Here is a 23,090-nt window from a genome sequence, read left to right as displayed (position 1 = left end):
AAAGCGCGCGAATTTCGCGTCGCCTGGGACACCGTTGCCATGGCTACGGAGGGCAGGGGCGGGGCGGGGCGGGCTGGAAGCCGCCTGTCAGGCTTGGCCCCGCCCTCTGCGGCAGTAACGCTCGGCTCGCGGCGGGGAGGACGCGCCGGCTGCTGCGCTCCGCCAGAGACAGCTACAGCACGCGCGCTGCCCTCCGGCCGCTCTTCCTCTCCAGCTTGCCCTGTCCGTATAGCCTCCGCCTTCGGGCCTCGATCCTCGGCCCTCGGTTGTCCTTGCCGCCGAGAGGGGGTCGTCGGGCCCGCGAAGTAGCCGCTCGCGGGCTGACCTCGCGGGCTGATCGGCCGCTGCCGCCTCCACAACTTTGGGACAGCCTCTTCCTCCGGGGGCGTCAGAGTCCTCGTCTGCCAAACAGCCGCTCCTCCCCGGTCTGAAGGCCGCGCTCCGACCGCGGACGCCCAGTCGACTCCCGGAGCAGCAGCTAGCTCCCGGGTGCGGACCGAGGCGACCGCGCCCCAAGACTGCACCCCGGCATCGTCTCCCGCCCGGCGGCTCCTCGTCTGTGCTGCGACTCGCCCCCTGTCTGTAGGCGACGGACCTCGGCCGCGGACCCCGACCGGAGACGCAAGATGGCGGCGGCCGCGTGACTGAGCATCCCGAGGCCTCGCTCCAAGGACGCGCAGACCGACTTAGGGGGAGTACTTTGGGGGGCAGGGAGGAAGGGCGAAAGCAGGACTCTGGTGTCGTTTCTTAATTGTGACTGCGTGAAGCTTGCCTCCCTCGGGCTTTTGGGGGGGGGAGGCTCTGGTATCATTCGTAGCCCTATTGCAGAGTGAGCCACCATCGAACCGGTACTTGTGGAGCCGGCCCCATTTGATAGGTGGGAAGATGGCGATGACCCTGTTGGAAGACTGGTGCAGGGGGATGGATGTGAACTCCCAGAGAGCCCTGCTGGTCTGGGGGATCCCAGTGAACTGTGACGAGGCTGAAATCGAAGATACCCTCCGGGCTGCGATGCCCCAGGTGCCCTATCGAGTGCTTGGGAGAATGTTCTGGAGGGAAGAGAATGCGAAAGCAGCCTTGTTAGAGCTCACTGGCGCTGTCGATTACGCCAACATACCCAGGGAGATGCCGGGCAAGGGAGGGGTCTGGAAAGTGGTCTTTAAGCCCCCGACATCCGATGCTGAATTTTTAGAAAGGTTGCACCTCTTCCTGGCAAGAGAGGGGTGGACAGTGCAAGATGTCGCCCGAGTCCTTGGGTTTCAGAACCCCGCTCCTGCTCCAGGCCCAGAAATGCCGGCAGAGATGCTTAACTATATTTTGGATAATGTTATCCAGCCTCTTGTCGAGTCCATATGGTACAAGAAGCTGACGCTGTTCTCGGGGAGGGACATCCCGGGCCCTGGGGAGGAGGCCTTTGATCACTGGCTGGAGCACACTAATGAGGTCATGGAGGAGTGGCAGGTGTCCGATCTAGAAAAGAGGCGGCGGTTGGTGGAGAGCCTCAGAGGCCCCGCCGCCGATGTCATTCGCATCCTCAAGACCAACAACCCTGCGATAACCTCCGCCGAGTGTCTGAAGGCGCTGGAGCAGGTGTTTGGGAGCGTCGAGAGCTCCCGGGATGCCCAGGTCAGGTTTCTGAACACTTACCAGAACCCGGGAGAAAAGTTATCTGCTTATGTCATCCGTCTGGAGCCTCTGCTGCAGAAGGTGGTGGAGAAGGGGGCCATAGATAAAGATAACGTGAACCAGGCCCGCCTGGAGCAGGTCATTGCGGGGGCCAACCACAGCGGGGCCATCCGGAGGCAGCTGTGGCTGACCGGGGCTGCGGAGGGGCCGGCTCCGAACCTCTTCCAGTTGCTGGTGCAGATCCGCGAGGAGGAGGCCAAGGAGGAGGAGGAGGAGGCCGAGGCCGCCCTCCTGCAGTTAGGCCTGGAAGGGCACTTCTGAGCCTCGGGAAGCGGAGGGGCTTTAGGGCAGACCTAGATCACAGCTGTTCCGTTGTCTGTGTCGTACAGGTGTGTCTCAGATTAGTAAGACTTAGCCATGTTCTGTTTCTTGGGGGGGAAGTCAGGCCTACTTCTTTGTGTAATATTCGTAAAATCGTGCAAGCGAACACCGGGAGCTGCAACAGTACCATAGCGTCCTGCTGGCTGAGATGCCATGTAAAGGCTTGGACACATGAGCTCAGTGTAAGCTGTCATCGTGCCACCATCGTCAGTTGTGAAAAACAAGTGAACCTGTGACACTTGCCATTGAGGTAATTACATGAGAAATTGCATGTTCAGAAGTTTAGTGCAGGGCCTGGTTCATAGGAACATGCTCAGTAAAAGTGTGAAAACCGTTAGTGTTAACTGATACCGTGGATAGTTTTTGTTTACTGTAAATCGTTCCTGATTTAATGGAAAGAAAGGAATTTGCTAGATATTTATTCAACTTCAAAATACAAATTTTCCTGTTTCTCATCTGAATCAGTTTAACTGAAAAGTATTCTGAGACTGCAACATGGAGTATTAGAAAAATACTGTAATTCGATAGTGCTGTGTAAATCAGTTTTTCACTGTACAAGATACAGAAATCGCATGCGGAGGTTGATACGAACCTGTTACAGTTATCCATTTCAGATCCTTATCCAATAGTAGGTCTCCTTGGTCATGCTAATCCTAAGTGTTCTAAATTTGAAGCTATCAAATAGATGTATACTAATAAAAATATTTTAAAAATTCTATTGTCTTCTAGTTTTCTTGTATAAAAATTTCCCGTGTAAGCTCTGTATCCTGTTTTCTTAGGACATTCCACATGTCATTAAAAAAATCAAACCTCATTTCTATCTATCTTTTTAAACTTTGTATCATATTATGGGTTTAAATTGTAATTTAATGCATTCAGTTTTTACGTGTTTTCTTCAAGGCAAATATTAGAAGGTAAAATAGACATGTTAAGTAAAATAGTAACTTACAAAATATTAGGAAATTCTGAAATGAGCCTTAGGGAGGTTATCTGGCAATCCTTTTTATCCCTTTTTAAATCTCTTCAGCTAAACATTTTTGTTTCATTGAAGAAGTAACTATGACTCATTATATACCTATGTAAAATGACTCTTGGAATTATACAGCAGCCATTTTATATCAAGAGCTTAAAAAGGAAAATATGACTTGAAAACATGTTTATTTGGCTGTAGAGATCGTGACTTTTTGAGATCCTTTCCAAATCCAGAAGTGATTACATGAGGCTAAGAATACAGTGGGTTTTTTTCCTAATAGCAAGGTTTTTAAATAACGGCAGATTCACATAAAGTACAAAATTTATATATAAAAGCTAATATTAGTGTTCTAACAGATTTCTCAGTACTCACTCATGTCCTCACGTGCTGTGTCATGTATGTACCTCCTTGTCACACTCTCCTCCCTCTACAACACTTCACATACTCACCTCCCCCCCATATTTATATCCTCAGGACCCCCTACAAACACTTGTGTATCCCCACCCATCCCAGATGTACATACCTTCCCCCTCCACTTGTGTGCACACATTCTTCCCACCTCCCATCCTCACACACTGACTCACCTCCCCCTCAGGACTCCCTCATAAACACATTCCCTCCTCCCACCAGATGGTCCTATGCAGCACGTGTACCGCACATATACGCTGCTACACAGTGCTCCGCCCCCACCCTACACTCCCACCCCTCACCGTAAATATGCACAGCTTCAACCCCCACCATACACATACCAACCAGCCACCATATATAAGCACATACGTCTGCTCCACACATGTTCCACACACATACATGCATATTCTTAAAAACAAATAGGAGGTCCTAATTTTTTCACCTGTGTTATAGGTATCCTTCCATGTCTATACATAGGGTTATACCTTCTTTTTGTAGCTGCAGAGTTGTCTGCATCCTAGGGGGGAGGATCAGCACCTAGGATTCTGGCTTTATTATATATAATAATTGTATGTATCTATGTATATACACATAAATATTTAATATGTAGACAACAGAATGTTTCTCTTCAAAGGCTGGGAGAATCTCCTTTTTAAGGGAGGGCAGCAGCAAGAAATGTATCATCATAACCAAAGAACTGTGGATTAAGAAGGAGAATGTGCATTGTAGTCCTACTGTGTGGCCAAAATTACTTTTCACTGATACCATGGAATACGTGCAGGCAAAATATGTAATGCTACTAATATTGCTTGCTTCTCTCTATTTTTTGTGTATCTAAAAAGGGGCTGGCCAAGATCAGGTTATTCCAGGAGACCACAATTCAAGGGCCTAAACTTTACCTTGTGCATTTCTGGAGATGAGGAGAGAACTAGGAATGGTCAGGTACAGTAGTAACTTGCCATCCCTGGAAGTGCTCTTTCCAGGAGTACAATAATTTGAAATGGTGCCCATTGGGAGGAAGCTCTTGGGACGCACTTACACTAGAGAGAGGAGGCTATTACTGGAAGTGAACTACTGGAAAATAATTAGCATAAAGAAATGAGTCAGTCTCTCACACACACATATACAAGCTGTGTGGAATGCTACCCAAAGGCTGAATTTCTTTAGAATTATAGTTGTTGACATTAGCTAAAACTAAAAATGGTCATGAATCAAAAAAGATCCATTTTTTTTATAAAATAACAATTTATTACTATTTTAAAACAAGTCTCACAAAATAACATTCAGAAACTCAAAATTTCTAAATAATTTAACACACAATAAGTTTAGTCATAAAGTCATGCTACAAAATTCCTGTGTATAAAAGATTATTACCAAAGTATTAATAGATGTTAAAACGTTCTTCAGATGGGAGTTGATTCTAAAAGCCAAAGATTCTGGAATGACGCTTGTGATCATAACTGACAACCTGGGAGAAGTAGCTGGCTATATGTTTACTCTCTTTGGCTGCCAACTCACTGGTCTTTTTGATGAATTTATCCCTCTAGGCAATAGCACTTCAGAGGCATGCACCCTGCTGATCAAAGAAGCAAAGAGCTTCCACCCACATAACATTGAAAAAAAAAAATTTTTTTTTTTCACATAACATTAGCCACAACTTAATCTAGCCAACATCCAAGTTTTTTTTTAAATATAGATGTGGGGAAGATAACTCAAAAGTTTCTATTCTGACTAGACATGGTCTTAAGATGGCATCAAGTAGGGAAATAGGGAAATCCCGGCTCTGATTAGGCCAACAGACAGCTACTGCTCATGTGGGCTCAGAACAGCATGGGTGAGATTTGTCTCTCTAACATCCACGTGCAGGCTAGGTATTTACCCATCTGCCCTTTGGGAATACTTTCTGCCAACAACCAGTTCATAATTTTAAAGTGCAAATCTACTGAAAAATAGTTTACCCACCCTCACCCCTTTTTTACATTTGCTGGACCATAATTTGATTGGCTGGTTCTTCTCTAACCTGCTAATTAGAATCCAGTTATAACTATTCCAAGTAAGTGTCAAGTGAGAAGCTTTACTCAATTTATCTTAGATCAGAAAAAGGTAAGACTAAGCCTATTTCTTCCTTCAGTTTTCTTCCTTCTCAGTCACTGATTTATAAAAAGGTGAGAATAGATATATAGATATGAGATTTCTAAAAGTTCAGTGATTTTAAACATAATTTTTCTATTGCACCTATTTTACGGTTCTACAACAACAAAAACACCAAACCCAATGAAACATACGCTAGAGTGAAAATAAAGGAATATAGTCAAGCTAGCTGTGTCAGAAGCACCAACTCTGCTACACTGAATCTTTTTTTTATATTGCATTATTTACAGGCACATTAAGCAGCCCAAATAAAAAAAAAGTGTGCCAAAGAAATACATTTCTGGTAAAGGATAATTTGCAGTTGAGTGGTTTTCTACCTTTACCAACGCTTACAACGTATACAGGTCCTAGTGAACTGCTGGTCTGACATGCTAACTAATGCTCAAATGCTCAAATTTTTTTTTGGCGAAAGATTAAAGCCAAACTTTCTGGGCCTACACTTTTCTATGCAGTCCTAAGAACAACCCAGATGGAAGATTCTGGGTCATAGAGTTACTACCTTCAATTCTACACATCACCAATTCTGAGAATAAATCAACAGTCAAGATTCATTTCTCCTTATTTTGCTTCAGACCACTGGTAAAAGGTATCAGAATAAGAATCTGCTCAAGTCAAAAATTCTCTTTCCACACAGAAACCATATTGAAGTGTTTTATAACACCTCTATTTGTGGAATCAATGTAGTAACCACACCAAGTTACTGACCAGGAGTTATTATGATCACACCCAAAATCAATGTCTACACCAGCTACTTTTCATACATGATTACCAAATTTTACACAGTATATTCATGTATTTAATGACTGCTACAGTCTGCAGAATTCTGTGCATTACTGAACAGTTAGTGAGACTTAAAAGAACGATGATCCATTTTTCAAAGCACACTGAAAATGTTAGAGACAAAGCAAAATCTATCATAAAGTTGGATTCTTTCGCTATTGAGAGAGAGGTAGGTGAATGATCACTGTCCTAAGATAAGCAAGAATGCTAAGAAATGAAAAGTTGAGACCTGCTGAAAAAAATAAGTTGAACCTTCCAACCCTGAGTTTCTAATGATCTGTGAAAATTATGAAAATGAGCAATACAAAAAAGGGAAACACCAGTGGCCATTTCCTTCCATCCATCATTATTAAACACATCACCTTCTTTTACCATAACTCACAGTGAAAACGAATGGGCTCTGAACAAAAGCAGTGTTGGTGTAAAGTACAAAAGCACTGCTTCTCAACCAGGAGTGAATCTGGTCACCCTATCCCTGCTCCTGGCGGACAGATGGACATGTCTGAAGACATTTTTGATTGTCACAATTGGGGGGAGGGTGCTACTGACATCTAGTGGGTAGAGGCCAGAGATGCTACTAAACATCCTACAAAACACAGGACAGCCACCCACAACAAAGCCCAAAATGTCAGTAGCACCAAGGTTGAAAAACCGTGATTTAAAGAAACAAATTCTTATCCACAGAAAACATAAAAACCTTTCAAGACCTGGCAGGTAATATGGCCATAGGCTTAGAGTTAGGGAACATAGAAGAGTTGATTTCCTTAGTGAGCTAAAGTCAAATTTCCTGTGAAATATTAAAATGCTGAACTGATTCCAGAGTTCTATCATCATTTACTAGAAGTAAGAGATTTAAATGATGCACTAAAATAGCATAATGCATTAAACCAGGAGCACAGAGAGAACCCACTCCTAGCTGGTCAAATACCTAATCCAAGAGGCAAAAGCCAAGGCATTTAATATCAGTTAAATTTACAGCAGTAGAGGATGATTGGAGGGACAATTTGGGAGAATATCCTGAATTCTTCATATACCCTCCCTTCCATTTTCTAAGGACGTGGATTCTGGCTTTAATTCCACGAAAAGGATGCGTAGAAGGCATTCAAATATTTGTTTAGTGGAACTGAATTTGAATTTTTTGTGAAATGGACACAGAAAAGTACCTTATATTTCTGACAACTACCAGTGATTAAAAGACATTAAGAAATAATGAGAAGAGAAAATTAGTTCCTACATTACCGAATTCAGAAAAACCAAATACCAAAAGTCATTTTACAAATAAATTCAGTATGAAATCACCCTTTCCCTCGCATATCCACTTCCAGGATAACTTTTAGAAAATACTCCCATTCATAGCAATATGGCTTCAAGCTTGACTCCTGGATGAAGTACAAACCCTAAGAAGCTCATTTTCCCTCTCAGCCTCCCGGCCTTAAACACCAATGGGAACGAAGGCTCATTACCTTATGGTTCACAATAGAACGCCCAAAATCTTTGATTGTATAAGCCAGTTAGAGGAGAGTAAAGATTTACTTCGTATCAGGTTGTAAGGAAGAGCTAAAAGGAAACTAAAAAGGTGTTGGAGTAATTCTTACTGTTGTTTGTACTGAGAATTGATTGTCAAAGCAGTGGTCCCTTTTGATCAGAGTGACTCTTGGAGAAATCAAGTAATTCCTACTTAAATGATGGCTGAAAACTTCTAAAACCCAAGACTACTTATACACACACTTTTTTTAGAAGTGACTCTCCCCTTTTTAACAGTGTAGATGGGGAAACAAGAATCAATAGTCTCTGGCTGAGGGACTTTAGGCACAATTTGGCAAAGGGCCCCTGGCTTCTTTTCTGCAATCTATTAGTGATTCAGTCATAGCCTGCTATGGACTTCATTTGGTTACTGACTACAATGTGTTTTCCAGAAAGAGAAATACCAAAAAATTTCTTTCTTACCTGATAAATTCTAAGCTCTGCCTCTGACCATCACTTAGCAATCTGGAAGTTAAAAACCTAATGCTTCACACAGGAAGCAATCCTCAAAAATACTGCCATTTGCCTGGAATCCCATAATGAAACTTCTCTCTTCTCTCCACAACCACTTACATAATACAATTAAAGAGCTGCTTAACCTAGAGCTTCTCAAAAAATATATTTTGAAATATTAACTTTCATTTCTTGAAAGGTACCAGATCTCATCTTTAAGTTCCATACCTCTATAACCATAAAATCACTTCCCCGAACAAAGAGGGCCACCAAAGCTATTAGAGCAAATTTTGACATATATACCTGGGCCACATTTAGGCTAGGAATTCAAACATAGCTATTCCTTAAACATAACGAAGTACAAACCAAAAAAAAAAAAAAGTGCCTAAGGCCAGGTCCACATGAGTAACATGACCACATTACTGGTAAAAGGAATGATGATGATAGTCATTTTAACCACTGACCTGAATCACAAAATGTCTGACTGTGCACAGTGACTCAAGTGGCCACACATGTGAACACAACCTAAATTCCAGTTGATGATCCACACATTTTTGGAAAAACAAAGAGTAAATACTAACATGGGCTATAAGGCCTCCAAGATATTAATTTTTCATTTTTTGACCATAACTTTTCAAATTGGATTTTGGATCCTGGGTCTAGGGCTGCTGCTGTATTTTTAAGAGAAGCTCTTCCTATCACCATGCTGCCTTCTGAACCAAAAGCATGACATGCTTGTGCTTCTGAGTCATAGAGTAGGGAGATGGACCATCAGGAAAGATGGTTTACAAAGGCAAAAGTTAAATAGTACATCCTTTAAAATGCCTTCTCTAAAATCTGAATCAAGAACCACGATTGTTCCGCTGTTATAAAATGACTGGTCTACAAAGGTTTCAACAGATAGGGCCACACAGTACATAACTGGGACTGAAGACAGAAATTGAAAATTTGTAGTTTCTAAAAGGAGACTAGAATATATAAAGTTGGTGTTATTATTTTGAGGGAGACACACTGAACAGGTTAAGAGAAAAAAAATGAGAATAAGAGATTTGTTTTATCTTCTTAAGAACCTTTTGACCCATAGTCTTTAACATAGACCATTATACAAAACTTGTCTTTTGTTCTTATGACATTTAAATAAATTAACACAAAGCAGAAAACGTGGTGTTAGTTTTCTTCTTCCTCATCCTCTTTAATTACTGGGGTACCTAAAATGAAAAAGAAAATTATTTCTGGCCATTCTCAACAGGTTGTTAAAATTCTAAATGAAAATATTTTCCCGTTCACCAGAGGCGCTCTGAGACGCTGTGAAGTGTGCCATAATAAAAGTAATTTCATAAAATAATCTCTTTAATTTGAAATTCTACAAAACAACTCTCAGGGGAATTTTCAAATGGATTAACGTAAACACTTATCACTGTTCAGCTCCCCAAATGCAGGATTACTCATAAAAATGCCTGAGATGTCAGGCAGAAAAATAAAGTAAGCCCTGTACACATTAAAAACTTTGTTTGCATGTTAAATACAAAGAAATATTCATCATTTTCCATAATAAAATATACAATCCCAGTGCCGCTAGAAATCTAATTTTTATGTGAACTTCCCCAATTATTCAACACCAAGGACAAACTTTTTTAAAGAAAAACTACTGCAGAGAAAACAAAACACATCCGCAGACTCTAGCTGGGCCAAGAACCACCCGTTTCCACCTCTAGCATTTTAAAGCCTATCCACGATTTGACTCCAGCCAACTATCCAGTTTCAACGCTGCAGTCATTCATCCTCTACTCCTGCTGAACTATCAGCTAGCTGTCTCCCAAACTCATGCTGCACGCTCCTACCTCTGGACTCCTGGTTAACAAAGTTCTTCCATTTTGGAATGCCCTCCCCAATTCTCCTCCCATCCAAATCCTCTCCTCATTCAAGAACCAAGTCCAATCCCTTTTCCTCTGTGATGTAAACTTATGTTCTTTATGGCAGTGAGTGTGAAATTTTATTAAAATACAACATACATACAAAGTGCACAAAAGTCAGCAAGTCTTAGGGGATGTTTCTGCAGAAGATATAGTTTGTGAGATAATACAGAACAATGTGCAGAAGGAGGGGAAGGAGAATTCTTCCCAGACTAGAAAGAGTGAGCAAAAGAGAAGGAGGTCCAGTGGGTCCTGAACAGTAGAAATTTTGGCCCTGCTTCCTGATAGCACCACTGGGAGGAGGCAAGATCCAAGGAGGAATGACTGTGGGTTTTCATCTAGAGAGATAATCCTGTAGGCACCAAGGATCTAATTCTCAAAAAAGCATTTTCATAACCCAGGAATACTCTGTCCTATAGGGTCACTATGAGTTGGAATTGACTCGACAGCAATGGGTCTGGTTTTTTTTGTTTTGGAGTAGCATGGAAATAGCAGGGAGTTCTTGGGATGGGGACAATAGGTATCTCAGTGGTAACTGTGGAACCTGTCCTCATGACTTGCCCCTAGAATGGCTGCATAATGCCAGGGGACCTTGAGAATAATAGATTAAATTTCTTAACAGCCTGGCTGAATTGGATTTGGGGGTGTGGTGGTATTCAGAGTCAAAATAGGATGGATTTATATTGAAATAACTCTTGTATACCTGAGTTTGTGGATTGATATTAAAATCTACTAAAATGATTATAACAAAATTTGTTGAATACTTATTTTGTGCTAAGCACTGTTCACTGTTTAACATGAAATGATTGATAATGGTACCATTATTCTCAGTTTTTAGATTACAAAAGAACAAGGTTTATTGAGATTAACTAACTAGCACGAGGGCACAAATACTATTAAATGGTGGAGCTGTGACATGAATCCAGTCAATCAGGAACATCTATTGGCATTGACACTGATCTTAGGTACTGAGAAACTAAAATTCGGAAAGAGAGAGTGCAAGAACGCAAAGGAGAACACTACAATTTTCACCCAACTGTGAATAAGCAACCACTTAACCATTTATGTCTAGTTATTTTGCAAAAATAATACTTCGTGACTTCTGAGTAAGCCCAGCTTTCTTATAAGTTTTTGGTCTTGGGATGATCCTGTGCCTAGGAGTTCTCTCACCCTGACCCAAACCTGGACCATTAAATCTAATGTGGACAGAAATGGCCTTGGAAAGTGGAGATAATCTATCATTTTCTTCAGCTTTGTTTCTTTTCGTCACTCCATGCCACAAACTCAATTCTTATCCTTAAAAAAACATTTCCAAGCTGGTTCTAGCCCGGTGCTCAGAGTCACTCACCATCCAGCTTCTTCAGTTTGGGTACTCTCTTGGTTGCCTCATCAATCCAGTTCCCCTCAGCAGAGTGTTTCTCTTCCAAGGGATTGCCTACAAACACCAGGTCCTCCAGGCATGGCAGTTCTGCCAGCTTCAGAAATTCAGCTACAAGTACAAAGAATATATTCTATATGAAAATGGCAAGTTTTACTGTTACAATTTGGGGGACTGAATTCCAACATCACTAATCCTCAGTTTGTGGTTATTCAGGACAATCTGTTGCTTGAGATTATGAAGGAAGTTACAGAAGTCATACCAGAGAAGTTATTCTCTGAAGACATTATGGAAAGGAAGGAAAAAAGAAGACCTAAATCTTCTACTCTTATGCTAATCCTAACAATGAGGTTCAGAATTAAAAAGAGCAACAAATCCACCTCCAGTGAAAGGTCTTCTCTATGCTGTGCTGTACCAGAATAGGCTAAACTAAACCGCCTTTGTTTCTACCCATTCTTCCATCTTCGAATTCTTAACGCAACTCATTTAAACTTCTATAATAGAACTTATCACACGATTTTATTATTACTGGTTTTTAAGTTGATCTTCGTCCTAAGCTATAAACTCCTTGAGGGCAGGGATAGTGTCATACTTAACTTTGTAACTAAACAGTCTGGCATAGTTCATGGCACATAATAGGGCTTTAGTGAATGCTGAATCAATAATGTACAATGAAAAAAGCAAAGCGATATCAAATGAGTTTTTAAATTTAATAACAAGAATTATTAAATTTAAATTGGTTCCTTTCAGCCTTTGGACAATAATTTAAAATTTTTTCATGATTTTTAATAGGACCAGGGCCTATGTAATTATATTCATTCTAAGTAAATATTTAAAGTATTTGATGGAAATGTAGGAACAAAAAAAATGTTCCCATTTTCTATCTTTTTCCTTATTGGCCTATCTTCTATAAACAAGAGATAGAAGGCTAGAAAAGAGCCAGCCTCAGCTTACCCCAGTCTTTCACTAGGTTATTAGACATGTAGAGAATCTTCAATTTCTTCATTACATGGATTCCTTTCAGCTTTTCAATAAAATTGTAGGAGATCCACAGTTCTTCTAATGTGTCCCCTACTACTTCCTGAAAAAGAAAGGAATCTGATTTATATGCTTATTTTTAAGCTTTTCCTCTGTCTCCTTCCTTATAAACATCTATAGACAATGGTCTTCCTAGAGAACAGAGACCCGCCTGTCTACTTCCAGGAAAGCTGAAGGCTGTTGTGGGAGTTTTTTCTCATTAAGGAAGCCAAGTAGAACATTCTCTTCCACTCTTCACACTGATTTGGACTTTTTCTTCTCTAAAATTGTTTCATTTTTTTTTTTTTTTTAAATTGTTTCATTAGGCTAAAACTCACAGAATGTAATACTTTAAGAATAGTTACTGAAATCATTAAGAAGAAAAAAAAAAAGCACTATTTTGCCACTTTTATTGAATAGTATAGTTTTCAAATTAATTTCCTGTACATTCTAGTATTTGATCCTTACCACATATAAGGTAGGCAAGGTAGGTTTTCATTTCTATTATAGAGAGATTTAGACTATTTAAAAATATTAAACTGCTACCAAGGGTTGCTCCGTGTCCTAAGATATGGCCTATTCTGGAGAACGATCCACGAGTGTTGGAAAAGAATCTGTACTCTGCAGCTGTTGGGTGGAGTGTACTATATGGCTATGAGGTCAAGTTGGCTGATTGTGCTCTTTAGCTCTTCTGTGATCTTTGCTGACTTTCTTTCTAGATGTTCTGACCTTTACCGAGGGTGGTGTGTTAAAGTCTCCTACTATTACTGTGGAACTGTCCATTTCTTTTTTCAGTGCTGTTAGAGTTCGTTTTATGTATTTTGGAGCCCTGTCATTGGGTGCACAGATGTTTATTATGGTTAAGTCTTCATGATGGATCATCCCTTTAATCATTATTTAGTGCTCTTCTTTGTCTTTTATGGTGGATTTTGTTTTAAAGTCTGTTTTATCTGAGATTAGTATTGCTACTCCTGCTCTTTTTTGGTAGTTATTTGTTTGATATATTTTTTTCCATCCTTTGATTTTTAATAAATTTACATCTTTGTTTCTACGGTGTGTCTCCTATAGACAGCATATTGATGGATCCTGTCTTTTTAATCCGTTCTATTACTCTGTGTCTCGATATGGGTACATTTAGGCCATTTACATTCAGTGTAATTATTGATAAGTGTGAGTTTATTGCTGTCATTTTATAGTGTTTTTTTTTTTTGTGGTGCTAACATTTTCTTTGTTCCTCTTACTCTCATGTGCTGAGTTCCTTTTGTTTGTGGATTTCTTTTTCACTTCTTTTGTTTTTGTAGATTTTGTTTTTACTGAGGCTGTTTTTCTTCTTTATTTTGATGAGTAGGTTTGTTAACTTTCTTTGTGGTTACCTTGAAATTTACCCCATCTCCCTAGGTTTGAACCAGTCTATTATTATGTGGTATTGCCTTGCTTTCCTCTCCATTAGAAAGCTCTATACATACACAGTTTATTCCCTCTTTTATTGTTCTGACGTTGTTGTCATTTACTGATTAACCTCTCTGGTTCTCTGTTGCAATTCTTATGGTTTTTGATAGTCCCTGAGAGTTCAGTTCCTATGTTGGTATCTGGCTGGGACAATCTTGCATCCTAGATTCAGGCTGTGGTCTGTCCAACTGCTACTAAATAGTAGAGTGAGGCCTAAAATTCAGGTTTTTTTCCAACTTTACTATGGAAATTTTCCAACATTAAAAAAAGTCTGAAGAATTTTATAATAAACGCTCATATATCCACTACTCAGATTCTACCATTAACATTGTACTATACTTGACCTATCACCTATCTATCCTACCCACTAGCCATCTAGCAATTCATTTAATTTTTTTGATATATAAAATTCAGTTTAAACTCCTACTCTTTCCATTATAGTATAAAGATTGTATCATACTGCCTCTTAAATGTTAGATATAATCAGTGGTAGAACAAAGACTTTTCCTTCTTTTATAGATATGACAAAACACAGGGATTTTTTTTTTTTCTTTAAAAAACAAAAAAGTACTAGTAGGGTCAATTTGATGTCCAATCCCCTCTTAAATTCTCAAAAGAATTTACCTACATCCACATGATAATGTCAACCATGCAGGGCCCAGGTCTATGCCCTGGTAACTGTCCTTTCAAAGACTGCTGAGAGAATAAATGTATCCTGGATAAATATCTTTAATGTATTTTCCATACTAGGAGAAACAAGGGGAAAAGTTGAGAATGTGTGGCCTGAGTTAGCTGTGCGTTGTCATAACTCCTACAATTTATCTTAGTTTTGACTTTCCAAGTTAAGGAGCAACAGTTTCAAAGTAAGAGAAACTTTTAAATCTACCCACCCTGGTACTCTTACATCAAAGCTTTGTGATTTAACTCCAAGACCTTTCAGATGTATTCTGACATTTCCCAAAAGTTCTAATTACTGTATCATATATATCTTTCACAGGAGGGAGATTGGTCTTAAAATAATTTAAACTTTACTGCAGACAGTTTGATTGCCCTGTATTTCCAGCCTTCTCGTATCTCAAATTTACATAGTATGAGCTAGGAAAATTCTAAGCAGAAGATTTAGGCTCAATTCTGGATTCTGTCACTTATTTAATATTGTTTTACATGTGCAGGTGAGAACTCTTGGCCAATTTGATCAATTCTCCAAATTGCCAATTTGCTGAATTTACTCTTTTACTGGTTTATCAAGACTTGTTTATTTACTTCTTTATTATAGCAAGTCATTAGAGTTGGGATAATATAGGCTAGGAGAAAATAGGGTAGGGTAAAATAGGAATTCCTTTGGATAGGATATATACATATATTCTTTAAACAGACTTTAATTTTTAGAGCAGTTTTAGGTTTACAGAAAAACTGTGCAGAAAGTAGAGTTCTCATTTACTGGTCCCACTCCACCCCTAACATTGTTTCTCTTACTAACATCTTGCATTCCTGTGGTACATTTGTTATAGCTGATGAATCAATATTTATACATTATTAACTAAAGATCGTAGTTTACCGGGAGCCTCCAAGTGGCACAAATGGTTAAGCGCTCGGCTACTAACTGAAAGGTTAACGGTTCATAATCCACCCAAAGGCTTGGCGATCTACTTCCTAAAGACCATAGCCATTGAAAAGTGAGTAGAGTTCTATTCAGAAACACGTGGGGTCACCATAAATCAGAATTGACTTGATGCCAATTTTTTGTTTTTTTAAATACAGTTTAATCTGCAGGTTCACTCTGTGTTGTACAGTCCTATGAGTTTTGATAAATGCGTAATATCATGTGTTCACCATTACAGCATCATACAGAATACTTTCGCTGCCATAAGAATGTCCTGTGCTCCACCTATTCATCCCTCCTCCTGTCCCTCTGAAGCCCTGGCAACAGTTGATTTTTTTACTATCTCTGTAATTTTGCCTTTTCCAGAATGTCATATAGTTGGGACCATACTCTATGTAGCTTTTTCGGGCTTACCTCTTTCACTTAGATCGATAGCGGCCTTCGAGTCAACTTTGATTCATGGAGACCTTATGTACAACAGAATGAAACACTACCTGATCCTATGTCATCCTCATAATCAACAGCATGTTACAGTCCATCATTGCAGCTATTGTGCCAATTCATTTCACTGAGTGTCTCCCCCACCCTCGCTGTCCCTCTGCTTCACCAAACATGATGCCTCCTCCAGAGATCCCTCCTGGTGATATATCCAACGCAAGGGTGTTGGACAATATTCTACCGTGAACCGTAAGGTTTTCACTGGCTAATTTTTGGAGGTAGGTCACCAGGCCTTTCTTCCTAGTCTGTCTTAGTCTGGAAGCTCCACTGAAACCTGTCCACCATGGGTGACTCTGCTGGTATTTGAAATACCAGTGGCACAGCTTCCAGCATCACGGTAACATGCAAGCTACCACAGTACAACAAGCCAACAGACAGGTGGTGGTTCTTCCACCCAGCAGTAGACATTTAAGGTTCTGATAGGATAGCTTTTGAAGATGTCTGTGATGCTTTGTTCACGCATTTGAAGTGTTAATTTCATTTTAGTTTAGCTTTTAGCTATTTGGATGCAGCTGTTTTGCCATGATCAATTTTCAGTGCATTCTGGGATTTTTCTTTACTTGGGAATATGACTTTGGAGAATGACATTTTCTTATACATACTGAATTACAAGTATTGTATAAATCTTGGACGTCCAGGGCATAGTTCAGTCTTTCAGTACTTTTTCAACCTAGCCTACTCCTTTTTGTACTTCCCTAAATATAAAGATTTATTAGCCAGCTGAATTGGATTAATATTTTTACGTGTTTTAGTCATTCCAGAAGTGATCCATGCCTAAAATATGCAGCTGACATTCCACAATAATGGACTGATAAAACCTAACAGCTGGGATGAAACAGCTGCAGTAAAATTAACACTAAACAAAACCTTTAAAAAACTTGAAAAGGTATTGAAACCATCTCAAGCAACACAGTTTCCTATATTACTTGATGTTAGTTGCCATCCAGTCGATTTCGACTCATGGTGACCCCATGTGGACAGGGCAGAACTGCACTGCATAGGATTTTCAAGGCTGTGACCTCTGGCTAAGCTTGTGTGAATCAATTCAGTGAATCTGTCATTCAATAAACTGATTCTTTGGAAAACTGGATATTGAGTGAAAAGGCTCTTAGCACATTAGCATGCTTCTGCATGTGAACAAATAATTTTCCTCCCAGTTTCTTTCTACGTAAAATGAGGACGGTGGACAGGAAGATCTCTAAGGGCACTTTTAGCTTTTAAAATTTACGATTCTTTAAGGTCAACAAGCCATTATGAGTACTGAAAACAAAAAAAAATCTCTTCTGTGAATAGTATAATGCTGGAGGTTACAGAATTGAAAAGGGCTTTATGGAGTGCTGTAAAACCTATTCTGGACTATTTAAAATGTTAGATTATTATCATTACTACTGTTTGCTTTGTATATACAGTAATGAATCCAGACAACACAATGTTGCTTAGAAGTCTTTAAGGAAATCTGATTTGTAAGGAATTAAGAATTAGTTATTGGTAGTTGATTACAAAGTGAATATACAAAAATAAATAATAATAAAACCAAACTCATCACCAGCAAGTCAATTCTGACTCATAGTGACCCTACAGGACAGAGCAGAACTGCCCCACAGTGTTTCCAAGGAGCACCTGGTGGATATGAACTGCTGACCTTTTGGTTAGCAGCTGTAGCACTTCACCACTATGACACCAGGGTTTCCACAAAAACAAATAGCTTTTATATTATAAGCCACCAATAAACAGGAAGTGGTTAGAGAAAAATGATCTCATTCACCATCACAAAAAAAACTGTAACTTATCCAGAAATGTACAAGGCCTTATAGAAATTAAAACTATAAAATTCTACTGAAGGACAGAAAAAAAAAATGAATAAATCTTCTTGAAAGGGAAGACTTATTATAAAGACATCAATTCTTCCCAATCAATTTACAAATTAATGTAATTCTACTAAGACTCTCAATGGGAATTTTTTTTCATGACTTGATAAACTGGTTCTTTAATTTTTCTTGAAAAGTAAATATCCAAAAAAAAAAAAAAAGCTATAAAGATTTTGAAAAAGGAGAGAGGGCATGTCCCAATAGACATCAAAACATATTGTAAAAAGCTAAGGAAAATTAAAGCAGCATAATCTTAGCACTGGAATAGAGAAGCAGAACAACAAACAGAAAGAAACTTGACCATCCAGGAAGATAACCATGCAAACAGGGAAATTTAGATTTCCAAACACCGGAAGAAGGAAACTTTTCAATAAACGGCATTCAGAGAGAGGGAAAAAAAGGCTTGATACTTGCCTCATGCCACATGTAAAACTAAAATATAGATGGATTAAAAGTATAAACTTAACATTGAAACTTAAAACCCTATAGAAGTACTAGAAGAAAATATAAGAGTATTTTTATATTCTGGAAGCAGGTAAGATCTTCTATATAAGATACAGAACACAGAAGTCATAAAGATTTGACTAGTAAAAACTAAAAGTCTCCATATAGCAACTACTAATAAAATTAAAGGACAAGTGACAAACTAAAAGAAAATACATTCAATAATTTTGAAAGCTGTTTGCATTAAACTGCGGCGTGGAATCTGCAATCAGACTAAGTGCGACTATCTTGTGTTAAGTCCTCCACCTCTTCCTCCTCTCCCCTTCCCCTTTCTTGGTGCCTTCCCCACCTTCTTTAATATGTGGCTTTAGGATTTTTTCCTTGTATTTTCTGGGGGAGAAATAAATTTCTTTAATTAAAAGAGTAACACAAACACATAAAAATCAAACAGCAAAAACAAGAATAAAGAGAAATCTCTCTCATCCAGTTCCTTCCCCAGAAATAACAGCTGTCACCAAAATTACTCCATGAATATATGTACATAAAAATATCTACTGTCCTTTTTTTCAATATATCTTAACAATATATCTTGAAAATTATTAGATTTTAGCACATACACATAAGTCCTGTCTCATTTTTTTCCTAGATGCATACTATTTATTTCTTTAACTAGTTTACTACTGATAGACACTTAGGTAGTTGAAACCTTTGGTACAAGCTATGTTGCAATGAACATATTTGGTCCATCGTCTTTGTCCACGTGTATAAGTATGAAAAACTCCTAAATATAGAATAGTTGGGGTAAACTGCACAAGCATTTAAAACTGTGATAGCTATTGACAAACTGCCTACCAAAGAAGCTGAACCAATCAATCACCTCAGCAACAGTGTTTAAGAGTGTTCACTATACTTGGGCACAATAACATTAACTATCTTAGCCTCAGTTTCCTTATCTTAAAATGAGAATAATAACATCTACTTGTGAGTTTGAAATGAGATAATGCATGTAAAGAGCCTGATACAAAACTGCATCAACAATAATAATAGTAATAAAGTTTTAAATAACGGATGACTATTGGTTTAATACTGAAGTTAACCTAGAATTCAATAATAAAAAAAAATAAAGCAAATATAAAAATGGGTAAAGAATACATTTGGTCAATTTCCAAGAAGAAATATAATGACTAGTAAATGTATAAAAAGATGTTTGAAGTTACAACTGATTAGAGAACACAAATTAAAACAACAATACCACCTTTGCTGATCATTTTGACAAATATTAAAAATATGGATAATAATCAGTGATGTCGACTGTGGAGGGGATAATCCTCACCCACATACAATCAGTGTAAGTGGGAACTGGCATAAGCATCATAGGAGTAAATTAAAATACATATCAAAAAATTTAAATGCATGTATCCTCAACATTTCTTCTTTTATGAATCCTATGTAAACATTCAAATAACCATAGAAGGATATACATGCAAGGATGTCCATTCCAGCATGATCTGTACTAGCATAAAAAAACAAAAACAATACTTAATGGTCTGAGTGAGACTAGAGGAATCCCGGCGGCCATGCTCCCCAGACCTTCTGTTGGCACAGGACAGGAACCATCCCCAAAGACAACTCATCAGACATGAAAGGGACTGGTCAGCGGGTGGGAGAGAGATGCTGATGAAGAGTGAGCTAATTATATCAGGTGGACACTTGAGAGTGTGTTGGCAACTCTTGTCTGGAGGGGGGATGGGAGGATAGAGAGAGAGGGAAGCTGGCAAAATTGTCACGAAAGGAGAGACTGAAAGGGCTGACTCAATAAGGGGAGAGCAAGTGGGAGTACGGAGTAAGATGTATGTAAACTTATATGTGACAGACTGGATTTGTAAACGTTCACTTGAAGCTTAATAAAAGTTAATAAAAAAAATTAAAAAAATAAAAAACTCCCCCCCAAAACCCTGGAAATTATCTAAATGTCCAGCAGTATAACAGTTAAATATATTATTATATACTGATACTATGAAAACCACGCAGCAATTAAAAAAGAATGCAGATTCTGGGAAGAACAGGTGTGAACAGGTCAAGGGTTCTGACCCTTCCCAGACATACATCAGGAAATGTGTACGTCCTGTGGGACTCTGAATCAGTGGGCAGAGGACAGCCACAAGAAGCTGCAAATGGAACCAAGTCAATAATGAATCTTGTACAGTAGGAAAAGTGTTTTTTCCATTGCCCTAGCCCCTCCCTCCCTAGGCAATGAAATGGTTGGCTTCTGCAGACAAATATAGCAGCATGCACTCCAACCAATACGCAGCTCACCTCTGAAGAGGGAAGGGTCACAAGATCTGGCTCTGAAATAAATAGGAAGCATCTCCCTCATCGTCTATTTGGGGTGTGCCCACCCTTCCCCCTCCCAGCACAGTGGACAGATGGCTGCTGCAGTCCCAGTCAACCCACAGCTCGCCCAAGCACAGGGAAGGGCCCTGAGCTCCAGCTCTGAGATAAGAGGGCCCTCACAGAGCACAGGAGGAAGTGGCAACCAAGGACTGGGGACTTCCCCTGGAGGAGGGCTGTTCATTCAGTATGGGCTCTCCGACTAGCTTAAAAAGTCATTGTCCTCAAGTCAATTCTGACTCACAGCAGCCCCATGTGTTACAGAGTAGAACTGCTCCATAGGGTTTCCTTGGCTGCAATCTTCACAGAGGCTGATCGCTAGGGCTTTCTTCTGTGGCACTGCTCATTGGGTTCCAACCACCAACCTTTAGGTTAATAGATTAACACAAACCTTTTACACCATTCAGGGACCTTTCTGACCAGCCAAAGAGCTGCTGAAGGGCAGAAACACAGCCCTTAGAGAGCAGGGGAGAGAACAATAACCAAAGACTGAAGGCTGTACTCCCTGACAGGTAGGTTGATTAGTGTGTGTTCTCTATTCTGTTTGGGAACTGCTGAAGGAAGGACTCCTTGGTCTGGATTGAAACAGTTATCAAAGAAAGCGAGAAGGAGCAGTGAGCAAAGTCTGAAGACTCTGCATACCTAAGAGCTTCTTGAAGAAAAAAGCATTGTCCAAAACACCGAATACTTGGGAGAACTGAGACTGCTAACATCTTGTATAATTCTAATGCCCAGAATGTAACAAAAAATCACAAGCCAAACAATGAAACTGGAAATGGCCCATCCAAGTGAACAAGACAAAGGGAGAGAAGTCATATTTATGGAAGCTCAAATAATGAACAGGCTGGAAGAATATAATAAAACAATATTAAACAAGCTCAAAGAACTAAGGAAAAACACAAAGAACTAAAGGAAATCAGGAAAATAATGCATGAATAAAATGAGAATTTAAGTAGAGGTAGACACTATAAAAAGAAGCCAAACAGGGGCAGGTGGAATGGAGAAGGAAAGAAAGCCTCATTGTTTAGGAATACTGAGCTTCTGTTAAGGGTGATGGATAAATCTGGAAACAGATACATGATGGTTGAGCTACGTGATGAACATAATTAATGTCACTGAGTTGTACACATAAAAAATATTGAAATGTTGTTATATATATATTTACAATAAAAATACATTAAACTGCATGTATTGACATGGAAGGGTATATTGTTATATTGTCCTGATATACTGTTGAGTGAAAAAGTTAAATTACAGAAGGAAAATGCCTTGTATAATATCAGTACAAACATAAGTAACACTTATCTATGTACACATAGATAGCTATTTATTTGTACGTGCACAGAAAAAAATGCTAAGTATACGCGGTAGTTAAGATTGCTTGTCAACTTGGCTGGGCCATAATTCTCAGTCGTTTGGCAGTCATATGATGCTGAGATTACCCCCATGATGGGACCTGCTGTGAGTAGCCAATCAGTTGAAAGGGAAGTTTCCTTGGGTGTGTGGCCTGTATTGAATATAAGTGGACATTCTGGCAAGGCTTGTGGCTTTTTGCTCACTCTGGATCCTGCAGCTGGCTCCTGTTCATCTGACCTCCAGTTCTTGGGACTTGAGCTAGCAGTTTACCTGTGGTCTTGCCTGTTGATCTTAGGATTCATTGATCTTTGCAGCCTGTGAGCAAGAGCCCCGCTCTCTGACCTGCTGATCTTGGGTTCACCAGCACCTGCGACTACATGAATGAATCAGGAGAAGCCTCTATCCTGATCCACGGACCTGGGATGTTCCAGACCCTACAACCACATATAAATCTCTCTCTATATATATTCATACACTTTACTCATTTTGCTTCTCTAGAGAACCCAGCCTAAGATAGTATATAAAACAATATTATGGTGGTTACTTCAGTGAGTTGGGATGGTAGGTAGGAAAAGACTTCCATTTTATATTTCATATATCTATGAATTGCTTGATTTGTTTTCTACAATGAACATATATTATTTCTAGAATCAAAATTTTTAACTTAAAAGACCAGACTTACTGGTCTGACAAAGACTGGAGGAACCCCTAAGACTATGTCTCTGACCTGGAACTGAAGCCATTCCTGGAGACCACCTTTCAGCCAAACAATACACAGGCCCATAAAATAAACAATAACACCCAAGAGGAACATGCTCCTTCGAGCAGTCAGTTACACAAGGTCAACATTTGCCCCAAGAACAACACTGCCCAAAAG

General features: G+C 39.5%; 2 protein-coding genes across 2 annotated transcripts in view; one reads left to right on the top strand and one right to left on the bottom strand.

The window, feature by feature from the left end:
* The first annotated feature begins 123 nt into the window (after nucleotides 1-123).
* Nucleotides 124-2,697, top strand: PNMA1 (PNMA family member 1). Its single transcript, XM_049898986.1, has one exon. It carries the CDS (start codon nucleotides 886-888, stop codon nucleotides 1,945-1,947), a length of 1,062 nt encoding a protein of 353 aa, XP_049754943.1. The 5' UTR covers nucleotides 124-885; the 3' UTR covers nucleotides 1,948-2,697.
* A 1,949-nt stretch (nucleotides 2,698-4,646) lies between these two features.
* DNAL1 (dynein axonemal light chain 1) overlaps nucleotides 4,647-23,090 on the bottom strand; it is a 51,093-nt gene continuing 32,649 nt past the window's right edge. The window contains exons 6-8 of the mRNA XM_049898309.1: nucleotides 12,542-12,668; nucleotides 11,558-11,698; nucleotides 4,647-9,504 (exon numbers count right to left, since the gene is read on the bottom strand). Coding sequence (XP_049754266.1) covers nucleotides 9,464-9,504; nucleotides 11,558-11,698; nucleotides 12,542-12,668 — 309 coding nt within the window. The 3' untranslated portion in view covers nucleotides 4,647-9,463. The remainder of the gene's footprint in view (nucleotides 9,505-11,557; nucleotides 11,699-12,541; nucleotides 12,669-23,090) is intronic.

Source organism: Elephas maximus, chromosome 10, assembly GCF_024166365.1.
Source record: "Elephas maximus indicus isolate mEleMax1 chromosome 10, mEleMax1 primary haplotype, whole genome shotgun sequence".
Taxonomy (NCBI): domain Eukaryota; kingdom Metazoa; phylum Chordata; class Mammalia; order Proboscidea; family Elephantidae; genus Elephas; species Elephas maximus.
Note: the sequence above shows the minus strand (reverse complement) of the source record. Positions and strands in the feature narration are given on the sequence as shown.

Bases quoted from the DNA above. Each gene is read 5' to 3' on its own strand.
- PNMA1 (XM_049898986.1), top strand. From the start codon at position 886: ATGGCGATGACCCTGTTGGAAGACTGGTGCAGGGGGATGGATGTGAAC.